The 13,743-nt window shown below is 37.3% G+C and overlaps 1 protein-coding gene across 2 annotated transcripts in view; it reads left to right on the top strand.

Moving 5' to 3' along the window:
- Positions 1–13,743, top strand: part of TDP1 (tyrosyl-DNA phosphodiesterase 1) — an 81,655-nt gene that overhangs the window by 25,476 nt on the left and 42,436 nt on the right. For both annotated transcript variants that reach the window (XM_012773966.2, XM_076003777.1), the window contains 7 exons: positions 294–386; positions 3,145–3,312; positions 3,793–3,871; positions 5,834–6,019; positions 6,640–6,688; positions 8,389–8,455; positions 10,354–10,461. In XM_012773966.2, coding sequence (XP_012629420.1) covers positions 294–386; positions 3,145–3,312; positions 3,793–3,871; positions 5,834–6,019; positions 6,640–6,688; positions 8,389–8,455; positions 10,354–10,461 — 750 coding nt within the window. The remainder of the gene's footprint in view (positions 1–293; positions 387–3,144; positions 3,313–3,792; positions 3,872–5,833; positions 6,020–6,639; positions 6,689–8,388; positions 8,456–10,353; positions 10,462–13,743) is intronic.

Raw genomic sequence — 13,743 nt, 5'->3', positions numbered from 1 at the left:
GCTGAAGGATAGGGAGCCAGACTGGAGGGGTTTGAAGTGTCAGGATTAGCCAGAATGGGGCAGTACTTCATTTACCATTCAATACTGTAAGCATTTTTGGAACGTTGTATTCTACCTGTCACTTAAGCAGACTTTCATAATGGTAGTGTGCGCAAGGGAAGATCATAAACATAAAATCTGGGTGATATGAGTTTAAAGAATCCTTTTAGTTATATGTTATATTCATATTAGAAAGGTATTCCATATTTTGAAAGTACTGATAATGCTTTTTGATCCCTTTTCTGTTTTTAAAGGAAAATGATGCTACTGCTCTACGAAGAAGGCCTCCGGGTTGTCATACACACCTCCAACCTCATCCGTGAGGACTGGCACCAGAAAACGCAAGGGTTCGTAGGCGCCCATTTACTTCATAGCAGTAGTTGTATATGTTGAGAAAAGCCAGAATTTTCACTTTATTTTTTTTCCTATTTTTTTAAATTATAAAAATAACACACATAGCATAGAAAAAAATACAAGCAGAAAATCACAGTATTTTACTACCTGCCCATCTCCCACTCTTGATCCACTGAGTTTACAGTTAACTACATTAACCACATCTTTGCTACCTCAAGAGCTTTAAGCCAGGTTAGTCTTGAGCTACCTGATTGGGTTTGGGGACTCATGTAGCCCTGTCATGAAAGGAAATGAAATTAATGTAGCTTGTTCTTAGGGAAACGGTAATTAACCCAACTAATGGGATTTATCCAGGTGGCCCTCAGTCTCACGTGGCTCCAGGAATCCCACCAGGGCCTCAAGCTCATTCTGAAGTCACAAGCTTGAGCTTGCAGTAGTAGGGCTTCCTTAGGCTTCTCTGGGGTGGTTGCTATGAGGGAAAGGATTAAGGGTAAAGGCTCAGGGGTTACTTCTTGTCTTTTATTTTTAAAATATATTTGGCTGGGCGCAGTGGCTCACACCTGTAATCCTAGCACTCTGGGAGGCCGAGGCGGGAGGATTACTCAAGGTTAGGAGTTCTAAACCAGCCTGAGCAAGAGCGAGACCCCGTCTCTACCGTAAATAGAAAGAAATTAATTGGCCAACTAAAAATATGTAGAAAAAATTAGCCAAGCATGGTGGCGCATGCCTGTGGTCCCAGCTACTCGGGAGGCTGAGACAGAAGGATCCCTTGAGCCCAGGAGTTTGAGGTTGCTATGAGCTAGGCTGATGCCATGGCACTCTAGCCAGGGCAACAGAGTGAGACTCTGTCTCAAAAAATATATTTTTTTAACTGAAATGTTTAAAAAATGTATTGACTAGATAGTTCCTTCAAATGATTCAAAACTCAAAAAAGTACCAAGCCTATGAAATCTCCATCTTGCCTCTGCCAGCCACCCTGGTTTGGGTTCTGTTATCTCATACTTAATTTATATTCTACTCTCTAATACTTTGCAGTTTCATGTTGTAGGTTGTGATACATTTTTAAAAACTTTCAGAAGCACATTTTTGTGTATAATCTCACTTCCTAATGTGTCTGCCGTGGCTCTGCTGATCCTTTTCTGCTGTACAAGTGTTCCAGCTGTCCTCTTCAGCTGCCTCTTAGTCCACCTGTTAATTTCTCACTTTTAAAATTATTTGGCCCACTATAATAATTTTCTCATCTTTGTGAAGTGTTAAAGATGCTTCATATCTCAGCATCCTAGTTTAGAAAGTCGTCATCTGTTGTGTTCCTCATCCAGAATGCTCCTGTGAATGAATCTCTAATCTAGGAGGAGCCTCACTCAGCCTGTGGACTCCAGGTTGCTGTTGCAAGGAGAGATCCTACACGTCCATCTAGCCCAACCCAGGCATTTTATACACAAAGGGGCAAAGGCCCAGAGTGGTCATTGAGTTTGCCCAAAATGGTACAGCCAGTTAGAAGCACAGTTAGAAGTCCAGAGCCTGGACTCCAGCCCTTGTCACCCCATCTTACCTCCTGTGCCACCAATGGTCTCCCCAAGGTAGGAAGGGAAAATATGAAATGTCATCTGATAGAAACATGCGGAGTTCAGAAGATGCACAGCGAGGAGTCCTTGTAGTTCTGATGCTTCCAGCCCTATATGCCTGCATCTGACCAGTCTCTTTTGAGGGCTGCCGGGTGAAAGAGGAATTGCGCAGTTTCTCTTGGCTTTATGGGTAGAACCAGGATGGGGGGTCACCACAGGTGGGGGGAAAAAGTAGTAACAGCTAATACTTTGAGTGTTCCTTTAAGCCAGACACTGTTCATTCATTGCCTTATGTGTGTGTCTTTGCAACAGCCCTACAAGGCATGACAGTTAACCCTGTTTTGCAGTTGAAGAAACCGAAGCACAAGAGATTTGAAGCCATACTTTTTCGTAATCTATGGAGTGGTTTATAGAAGGATTGTGGTTAGACATAGTAGTTTTTCATCTGTGGGTATAATACAGAAGTTTTGACAAAGAGCATTGTTTTCCTTTGGGGGAAAAAGATAGAAGATAATCTTTAATGTTTCTTTACTGACTTAAATGTTTGAAAGTTTGAGGTTGATGGTTAATGTCATATCCTTAAATATGATATATTCTCATTCCAGACACTGCAAAGTACAGGATATGAACGTATCTCAAACTGCTATAGCATTTATATTATGAAAAATGAGTTTTTTAATTGAAAAGAGATTTTCACATCTCTCTTAGTAAAGATAACGTTTGATTCTTATTTCCCATTTGACTAAAGAGCTCCATGGATGTAGACAAAGGTAAATTCTTAATGGGATTACCACAGGTGGTATGGATTTGCTGAAAGCATTAGGAGTAGAACTCTTAACTATTATCATCAAGTCTCAGAAAGCAATAGATAGGTACAGAGATAAGACCAGGAATAAGGAAGGCGTGGTGGATGAGGGGGAGCAAAGAAGGATGTGAGTTGGGAGAGGTGGGCTGAGCCCACCTGGTCTTAAATTCATGACAAGGCATTTATAAATAATACTGAATATGATAGGAAACCACTGGATTCATGAGATCAGATTTATGTTTCATGTTTCCTAAGAATCATTCTACTTACCATGTGGAGATACATAAAATTCACCACCTTGGGTAAATGCATAATGGATACAGAGGTATCATTGTGATCAGTTGTGTTCCTGACTGTTACAGGTTATTTTTTCTATTCCAGAATATGGTTGAGCCCCTTATACCCACGAACTGTCCATGGAACCCACACATCTGGAGAATCAACAACACATTTTAAAGCTGATCTCATCAGTTACTTGATGGCTTATAATGTTCCTCCTCTCAAGGACTGGATAGACATCATCCACGAGCATGATCTCTCTGAAACAAAGTATGTGTCATCTTATCAATTTGAAGTACTTATAATAGGCTCATACCTTGAGAGCCACATGAGGTCTGAATTGCAAGGACCTTGGAAAGAGGTAGGGTGATATTGGCTGTGCTTCATGATGTGATGAGGGGATGAGCAGATGCTGTCACTATCTGCTGCCACTATCTCATGGTTCTCAGGCATTAAAGTGGCAGCTAGTGAATCTTCCTGCTTCCCCTACGTCTCCACTAGGGTACTCTTAAAATTATAATTTCTTTGCCTGATACTTTATACCTTGTGTTACATCATTAGTTGATTTGCTTGAAAATGAATTTGAGTATCAGTTACTTATGTTGAGGAGGCATCACAAGAAAATAGGTTGGCTCTTAGAACATTTCATGATTATTTTAGTTTTCATGTGTATTTTGTGGGGTTTTTGTTTGTTTCAGGTGCCCAAAGCACGTCACTATGTACTATAACTTGCATTTTATATCTTTTTAGGGTTTATCTTATTGGTTCAACCCCAGGACGCTTTCAAGGAAGTCAAAAAGATAATTGGGGTCATTTTAGACTCAGGAAGGTAACAGAACTTTTACTGTTCTCACACTTTTAAAAAAATTAAATGTATATTCTCTCCTTTTTAAAATAATTGTATATTTTGATGACAGCTTTACAATATTTCTAGCATAATTGTGGGCAAATAGGCACTTGATAAATTAGTCTAATTATAGTTTCTAATAATTACAGCTTTTTCACGTTTTTGCCTCATAGCTATAGACTATTCTAAATGGCATATGTATATAGACTTTTTAGTTTTTATTTTTGTAATAAAGATAGCGACTTCCCATTCATTAACATATTAGAGCTCTTGATTGTTCAGCATATCAAGAATTTTTAACACACAAATTTCAACAAAGAACAGAAAGTATTGTTGAGTAAAGGCTACAACTGAGCTGTAATGTATTTTGTTTATTAAACCAGTGCCCTTAAGAAAACCACAGTTACAAAAATGATATGAAAATGAACAAAATGTTGACAGAATAAAACAAGTTGAAGATTACAGTTTTTTTCATCTCTTTAGATAATTAGTGACCTTAAGTGGCTTTCTTCAAAGCTTTACTTCTTATTCCATAAATTATTTATGTAAGAATTCTCCCTTGGTTAATGAAACTTTTTGTTTTAATTTCGCTTTTTGAAATATGACCACAGCTTAAAGCAGGCAAGATCTCAAAGACATCTTTCTTTTAGAGAGAAAGTAGAGCACACTGGCTCCATGTCCAGCATTGGAGGTAGATACCAGTAATAGGTCCTTTGACCTATTATGTACAAGCTATGTGACCTTGACTTATTCCTTAACCTAGTCACTTGTCATCTCTAAAATGGGCAAAATAATTGTGTAAGGATTAAATGAAATAATGTAAAACAGTGCAAGGCACACAGCGTTCAATACACAGGAGTGGTTCTATGTGGACTAATATCTAATGGTTTAGATGGGCTAGGCAACAGCACATACTGTGTATGATCACAAGCCTACTGAAAGTTGAATAGTGTCTTAAGAACTTTCACACCACTTTTCACACACAGTCGCTCATGTTGCATCACAGATCCCTCCCAGGGAAGGCAGGCAGGTGATCTGGTCCATTTTCACTCAAGTGTAAATCAAAGCACAGGAACTTGTCCATATAGTGCAGCTGACTGGGGGCTGAGCACCACTATGGAAACCGGGCCTTGTAGTTCTCAGTTGTCTACATCATGATACTGCACCCATGGTGAAAATTGAGACTTTGAGCTTTTTGGTAAGTGTTATGTGTAAATATTAATGCCTAAGCTGTGTTAAAATAATATATATTAAACAAAACATCAGAATACAAGTTCCACTGGGGCAGGAGGAACTGCAGCTTACTTTTCTTACTGTCTCCAGCCTTCCAGGTAGGCACTTAATATATGTTTAACTGGATCAAATTTCCAAATATTTTCTGAATTGTTTCTGTGGCTTTGTATGAGGACAGGAAATGCAGATCAGTCTTATGCAGTGCTTTAGGTGGTGTGTATCTGTATGTAAATATGTTTCTTTATTTCTAGACTGTCATAGCTGCCTTGAGCCCAAGTGTTAAACGGAGGATGCCAAGCCTCTTTCAAATGATGGGTGTCAAAATTTGCATTAGTTTGACCTTCTAGGTATTAGACAAGTATGATTTTAAGGCAGAAATCTCATTTCATATGATAGGTTGGTGGTTTATCTGACATTTCTATTAAAATGGGTCTTTTATATTTTTTAATTCTCTTTTTATTTTTAGTACAAATCAAATAATTTTGGAAAGGAAAACTACTGTCTACCTGCTCCATTAAAAAAATATTTTTAGTATTTAAAAATTATTTCCCAAAGAATAAAAAAATGTATATATGGCTATGAAATTGATCACTAATATTTTTAGCCTTTCCTTCCAAAGGCAGAAAACTCTGTTTTTAAGTATTAATATTATAGCATTTCTGTTAACATTATTTGAGTGACTGTAGCATTCATTTTTTTTTTCTTCCCCAGCTTCTGAAAGAACATGCCTCATCCATGCCTGCAGCAGAGTCCTGGCCTGTAGTAGGTCAATTTTCAAGCATTGGCTCCTTGGGGGCTGATGAATCAAAATGGTTGAGTTCTGAGTTTAAAGAGAGCTTGCTGACACTAGGGAAGGAAAGCAAGACTCTAGGGAAAAGTGCCGTTCCTCTTCATTTGGTGAGTTCTCTTACTTGCTGAGTTAATTTATTTTTATTTTCTAGTCCAGGAGAAGAATTGAGAATCAATCCACCTTGTAATAGAGAACTTTTATTCTACGATTTTTGGACAGAAAGAGGAGTACATTAGCTGCATTGTTTGTAATCAAGTGGCCTTAATGTCATCCATGGCTGAGAGCTTGCTGGTTTGTTCAGGAGCTCCATTTCAGCCACAGGCTAGCCTGTGATTGTTCTGTTCTTTCTCTCAGGTTGTCTAGCCAAGGAAGAAAATATTTGGTATAACATCGCCAGCAGAATTATAGGCATTTTAATTATTTAGAGATCTGTGAATTAATAATTAATTTTGCATTCAATTCAATGTTCATTTGACATTTCAGAGGAAGAAATGTTCAAATAGAGGTGTATTTGTTTTTTAGCAAATGTATGTGCTTCCTGTAGTTTAATTACTAGAAGTTAAGCTTTTTCAGTAAGATGGGAACATTTTAAAATTTAAAGCATGTCTTCTATGTTTTTAAACTAAGTATTTTTAATTAATATTTTCATTTTCTTAAAAGCTGATCATCATTCTATTTGTTCAACATGGTACATTCCAAGTTTTATTATTTTTCTCTTTATTTTTAGATCTATCCTTGTGTGGAAAATGTACGGACCAGCTTAGAAGGATATCCTGGTAATTGCTGGGGAGTCTGTCTTGTTTGTGTTTTTTGTATATGTTCCATAAATGCCGTTGGTAAAATTCTTACCAGTATTCATTAGAAATTTGAAGATGGTCTTCTCTTAACTGGATACAGGTCATGAAAATAGGTAATATTGAGCTCTGTTCCAAACCACTCATTTGGCAGTTTGGGTATGTTATCCTCACAGTAACCCTCTGCACGGTTGTTCTCATTTTTACCAACAAAATAACCAATAGGCTGGTTGTCCAGACAAGATGTCCAAATAAAATCAATTTCCCCCTACCTACTCAGTGCCTTTTCAGAGCATATTTAACATACCTTTCATTTCTCTCCACATCCTGCCTGTGTCTGAGGTACTATGTGGTTCTTCCAAATCTGAATGCCTGATACAGGTATATTTAAGGTCTAGAATTTATATTTACTGCTACCTTTGGTATAACTTAGTTGATATGTATATTCTTTCAAAGACTTCATCTGAAAATGCCTAATAATATTTTGTAGTCATCTGTCAACCTTATCTTCCATTTCCTTTATAGCAGTAACGGGCACTAAACCTTTATTTGAAATTCAGCACCCTAGGTAGTACAATGAATAGTTATTAACTAAGAACCCAAATTGTGTTTGCCTCTGGAAAAAGCAAAGTCTGATTGGCATTCGCTGATGACTGAAAACAGAATGTGTTGAATTAGACTAATTTAGTCCATTTATTGCTTATCAAACTAGATAAAAATCTGCCAGAAAAATCTTGGTAGGGTTTGGAGTACATTAGCTTGTTTTTTGCTTTTTAATGGCAAAGCTAAAATTATTTCAGTGAGACTCTGGGACATGGTGGTGGCTTTTCTTTTGTGTTCTTTTTGTACCTCTAATAGGCTAGGTCCATTCAAAGTGTACTTTTAATGGGGAGCAACATGATATATTTAATAAAGCTATTTTATAACTGGTTCTAAAGCCTGAATATGATTTTAGTTATTTGCAGTAGGAGACAGGATATGCCTTATTTGATGTGTCCAAGATATTTAAAGCCCTCTTTGGATGTAGATTACTGTGGAGAAGCTGCAACATGTTTTTTGGAAAGTCACTGATGAATCTACAATGGGGTTTTCTTCCTTTCAAAGATGAGCAAAAATTGGCTTCTAATTGTGTTTCCTCTTGGAACTGTATTTATTCTCTTTGCGAGAATAAGGCCTTTAGAATGTTTAAAAACTGAACTGTTTACTGAACATTTTAATTTGCTTTCTGATCATTCCATTTTGTTTGGAAGAATCTGTTCAGCTAGTACAAAGTCTTTTTAGAAATAGCTGTGTCTAAAGGTGAAGAAGATCGGGGTCTCATCCTAGACTTTCTCCCCAAGTAATTATGGTCTTGAGCAAAATCAAAGAGGCTGTCCAACTGTGTCTTACCTGCGTGAGGATGGTAGGGTGGGCCAAGATTCTTTCTTCTAACACTTCAGATCTGTGCTATTACAGATGTTAAATTACCACCACCAAGTGATTAAATAATAGTTGTCAGATAGTAAACATTTACTATTTAAATGCAAGTATAGACATTTTCTTTCAAAGAAGTATTCTGTAAGATAAAATAGTGGAAGTAGTTTTTTTTCTCTTACCTTCTAACTGTTTATTATAGATTTTCTTCTTAATGAAGGAACCTCAAATTATATTTCATAATTTTTGCTTTATTTTTCTTTTAAAAGCTGGGGGCTCTCTTCCCTATGGCATCCAGACAGCTGAAAAACAGAATTGGCTGCATTCCTATTTTCAGTAAGTAATTGGTTTAGAATGCTGCTGTTGCTTCTTTAGAAATTAGAATGTTATTTATGTCAGTCTGGTTTTTTTAAAAAGAACTTTATGTAATATAGCTATATTTTTTCATCTGCATATGTTAGTGATAGAAATAATTTAAAACAAGATTTTGAATTTTTTTGGAATAGGTTTTTAATACCAAGGAGTAAAATTTATCTCTGTGAGCTTTCTATTTAAATATTGGCATGCAAAGAAAAAGATAAATAAAAGATCATGTTGGGTAGTTTAGAACTTACATAAGCAGCATTTCAGTTCATTTTGCCAAAATATAAAATGCCATCATTCTGTCTGTACCATCATGTGATGCTTGCTGAGGGCGGAGTCCACACCACTGCTTCCTCAGGATCTAGTACAGTATTTAGCATGTTTAAGAGTTCAGTAAATGGTTGATGAGTGGCCAAAGGAATGTCCTTCATCTTCACCTCTAGCTACAGCAGCTACACATGTTCTAAGCCAATGCCAGTTTCATGCTTGCTTCAAACAGGTGTTTATTGTGCTGGTTAGTCAAAAGTGAAGGCATGATTACGTTGAACTATAGCTTTCAGCTGTAATTTATTTATTTTTTAATTTTTATTTATTTTTTTATTTTAGCATATTATGGGGGCACAAGTGTTAAGGTTACTTATATTGCCCATGCCCCTCTCCCCCCTCGAGTAAGAGCTTCAAGCATGTCCATTCCCCAAACGTTGCACATCTTACTCGTTGTGGTTGTATACACCCATCCCCACCTCCCCCCTCCCACCCTCCTGACACCCGATAAATGTTACTCCTATATGTCCACTTAGGTGTTGATCCATTAATACCAATTTGCTGGTGAGTACATGTGGTGCTGGTTTTTCCATTCTTGAGATACTTCACTTAGTAGAATGGGTTCCAGCTGTATCCAGGAATATACAAGAGGTGCTATATCACCGTTGTTTCTTAAAGCTGAGTAGAACTCCATGGTATACATATACCACATTTTATTAATCCACTCATGAATTGATGGGCATTTGGGTTGTTTCCATAGCTTTGCAATTGTGAATTGTTCAGCTGTAATTTATTAATAGTCTGTCATCCTGGAGCCTTTAATGCTTTCTTCAGGTTTTTCCTTACAGAAGGACACTTTTTTTATATTGCTCCTTTTAGTATTAGATTATTAAATCCACTTGAGTGAAGACTGTGATGGACCTGCGTGAAGACTGTGATGGACCTGCCTATACCTGATACTATTTTTAGTTGATCTGTCCTTGAGGAACCATCCTTTTATATTCATAAGTGAGGATTGTTGTCCCATGATGTAGGTTCCCGTGGAACCCTAGTCCTACAGTGTTGGAAACCTAGAAACCAAACTCAGATATCTGAATATCAGCATTTAACTAAAGTATTTCTGACGTATGCCCCTGCTTTTCAACATTCATTTTTTTCATATACTGTTTGTATTCTGCCTATTTTGTATTTTGTATCATTCAACAAGCTTTCCTTGAGCCTATATACTCATAATGCACCATGCGAGCATGATTCCTGCCTTTAAGGAGCTCACAGGTCAGCTAGGAGACATGTGCGCATGAGCTGTTAAAAGTACAACAGAAATAACATACATACATTTGCGTTCATGGCAAAAAAGATGAGAAGGATACACGCCAAAAGGTTATAGAGCTTTTTATGGGTAGTGGGAAATTTTCCACATATCTGTATTCTAAAATGAGCCATTATCTGTATAGAGTTTAATGAAATATCACAGGTCACAGAATTGTGTACCCACTGTTGTTTTTTAGATTATAGGATTTTGCTATTCATACAGTTTCCAAATATTATGATTATGACTAATTTGTATTTTATAATTAGTAACTTGCCTTTCCGACCCCCATCACTAGCAAGTGGTCAGCTGAGACTTCCGGCCGCAGCCGTGCCATGCCACATATTAAGACATATATGAGACCTTCTCCAGACTTCAGTAAAATTGCTTGGTTCCTTGTCACAAGGTAAATAGTCCTTATATTGCTCATCAGAGGAATTTTTAAAATGTGTTTGTAACTCTCACTCTGAATATTGAATGGGTTTCCAAAAAGTGATTTGTGAATCGTCATTAGTTTTTAGTGTATTTGTGTTATGTATACCCTATTTTAAAAAGCCCATGACTAATCCCTTTGTAGAGTGTGTGATCATCACCTAGTTTACTTATAAGTCTAGATGTTTGTAAGGTTATATAAAGTTTGCATTTCTGTTATTTAATACCTCAATAATAGGGATTAAGCAAATTGACATATAGGATAAATACAGAAGAAAAGTGAAATTTAAAATTAATATTTTTAACTTTGATTTCTCCTTAAGTAATTGAAACTTGAACAATCAAATCTCTTGTGTGTGTTCTTTTTTTAAACATCTTTAAGATATAATTCACATACCATAAAGTTTACCTATTTAAAATCTACATTTTAATGGTTTAGTATATTCACAGAATTATACAACCATCACCATATTCTAAATTTAGAATATTTTCATCACCCCATAAGAAACCACCTACCTGGTGGCACTTTTGTCTATTTTTATAGAAAGATAAATTGCTGTGCCCTTTGAAAAATAGAGCTGTAACTAGAACTTTAGTTCCTGACTCCTAGTCTGAACTTAACCATTAGGCATTTCTTCATGATTCAGTAACATAATTAATGTCAATAGCAACTAATTAAAGTATCACAGAGTGGAATTATTTCTTTAAGAAAGGAACAGCACTCATGAACAAACTTTTAAACAAAAGAGCCTCTTACATCCTTTTGGAGAGAAATTTATTTTAAGGAATTGGCTCATGCGATGGTGGGGGCTAGCAAGTCCAAAATCCAAAGGGCAAGCCAGCAGCTTGGAGATTTAGGAAGACTTGATGTTGCAATCTTGAGTATCTTTCTACCTTATTGAAAAAATTGAATTTAATGTCTATTTGAGAATTGTTTTCCCCTAAAGTGGAGTAAAAGGTAGATGTACTTTAGAGAAATTATATATTATTGATCAGGCATCAAGGGCATTAAGGGAGACTAGATTAAAGTAACCCTGTGAGTACTCCTTTTCTAAAGGCAAAGTTTTTATATTTCAGTTCTATGACAGTGTGTGCTTCGCCCTGGGAACACAGAGCCAGGAGGCAGGAGCCCTGGCCTGCATGACACTGTACCCTAGGTGTCCACCTTTGTAAGGACCATAGTGGAATCACTCTTAGGAAATGTATTGTCCAGTTGGGGTGGAGGTGGGTGGGTGAGCAATCAGCTGAAGCTAAGTAGGCAAGTGGTGTTTCAATAGGCCTAGAAGCATGCCTGAGGGTAAGCCAGGTGGATTAGAAAGGGTATCGGAGCAGAGGAACTAGTGAGGACAAAGACCACTAAGGTGGGAAAGTATGTGGGGTGTTTAGGGAAAATTTGAGTGCTTCCATGAGGCTAAAGGAAAACATAGCATACCTTTAGAAAATCCATTCTAAAACTAGGGCACTGTATATTCTTATGGTTAAGTCAAAAAGTGTTCACTGTTAGCACTTCATATTTGTTTTGTACTGTATGAATATCTGCTTTAATATTGGCTGGCTGCTAAATTATGTAAATTATAACTGAAGTTAATTTAAGAATTTGAAATTTGTCATTATAGATTTGTATCTCCTGATTTTTATGCTGGAATAGCTAGACTAAAAACTATTTCTACTTGCCAAAACATTTAAAGATTATTTTAATAGCAACAACTCACATTCATTCAGTGGTTTCAATATGCCAGATGCCGTTCTGAGCACTTCACATATATTTGCTCAGTTAATTTTCACAGCAGTTCAGGGAGGACTTGGAAGCACAGGGTATTTCAATAAGCTGCCCCTTATCCCACAGTAGTAAGTGGTGGATCTCAGATAGGAACCCAAGGGGTTAGGCTCCATGGCTGGCACTCCTCACTTCTACCATCTAGTGTTCCCTTTAATGAAGATACAGTTTTAGTGTGTCTATTTTCTGCAAAGACTGGTTAAATGAATAAAAACCACATCACATTTTACTTTGTCGTATAAAAGGAAAAAACCCATCGAGCGTTCCAGTATCATTGAAGAATTTCAAAGAGCCATAACTTAAATAACAACTTAGAAAATACTGAGAGCCCACTCTCTCAGCCCCTCCATAATAAGAAAAGGTATAGATCCTAAATATAAGTGACATCTACTAGTAAGCAGCTCCCTTGGTTTTATGGGGTTTTTTTTGTTTGTTCTTGGGTTTTTGTCATCTTATCTCAAAATCAGAACATTCCCAAACCAGGCTCATCTTATGTGAATGGAGTGTCTTTCCCAGCATCCTTCTTTGGCCCCCTGCCTAGTCTCTGTCAGCAGGCTTGATGCCTAGGTGTCCTCTTTCACTATTCCATCCTCGAAGGTCCTCTCCTGTGAATGATGGGCACTCAGCGTAAAACAGTAAGAAGACTTAAATAGTGCCTTTGACATGCTCACAGTCTCCATGAGAAGCCAGGTACAGAAATGGTTACAGTAGTAAAAGATTAATTCTATGCTTGTGGTGGGCACATGGATGCTTTGGAAATAGCTATCAAAGCCTATTCATCCTTGAAATTTCTCAAACTTTTCTTTTTGAATCCCTGCAATTACCAGTTCAGAAACTTATCACCTGGACTTCTGAAATGGCTTTCTATCTGCCATCCCATCACGTGGGTGTTCCTCTTCCCAGGCCACCCGGCCTAGCTTCTCAAGCCCATTCATCTTCTGAAATAAGTTTTCCTCATTGTCCCATGTTCAGAATTCCCCACGTCCTACAGGCTAAAGTCCAGATTCCTCTGTTTGGCATTCAGACCCTAGCCACATCATTTTTACCATTCTTACCCAGTAATCCCCAGTGTGAACTTTGAGAGTCAGCCAGGCCAACCTCTTTTGCCCCTGAAATCATCCTGCCAGGAACATGTGTAGTTCCCTCTCCTGATCCCACCAAGCCTCAGTTTCCTTATATATGGAAATAGGGTGGGAAGTTACACTGTAAGTTTTGTTGAGGGATTTGCAATCAGTTATATAGACAGAACACTTACCACTGGGCAGTGGTAGAGGCTCAACAAGTGACAGTTATTTTCCCAGCTTAAGAAAGCTTAATTCTGAATATTAATTATAATTGTTAGGTAATGGTACTTAAATATTTCATTGTAAACACAAGAAACGTCTACTGTAGTAAGTATAGGATAATGATGCTTCACAGTAGCAGCTCAACCTATAGATTCACACAGTGACCACAAGAACTGTAGTGACCTCAGACTCT

This window comes from Microcebus murinus, chromosome 6, assembly GCF_040939455.1.
Source record: "Microcebus murinus isolate Inina chromosome 6, M.murinus_Inina_mat1.0, whole genome shotgun sequence".
NCBI lineage: Eukaryota > Metazoa > Chordata > Mammalia > Primates > Cheirogaleidae > Microcebus > Microcebus murinus.
The sequence above is the reverse complement of the archived record's forward strand: the minus strand, read 5'-3'. Positions and strand labels throughout refer to the sequence as shown.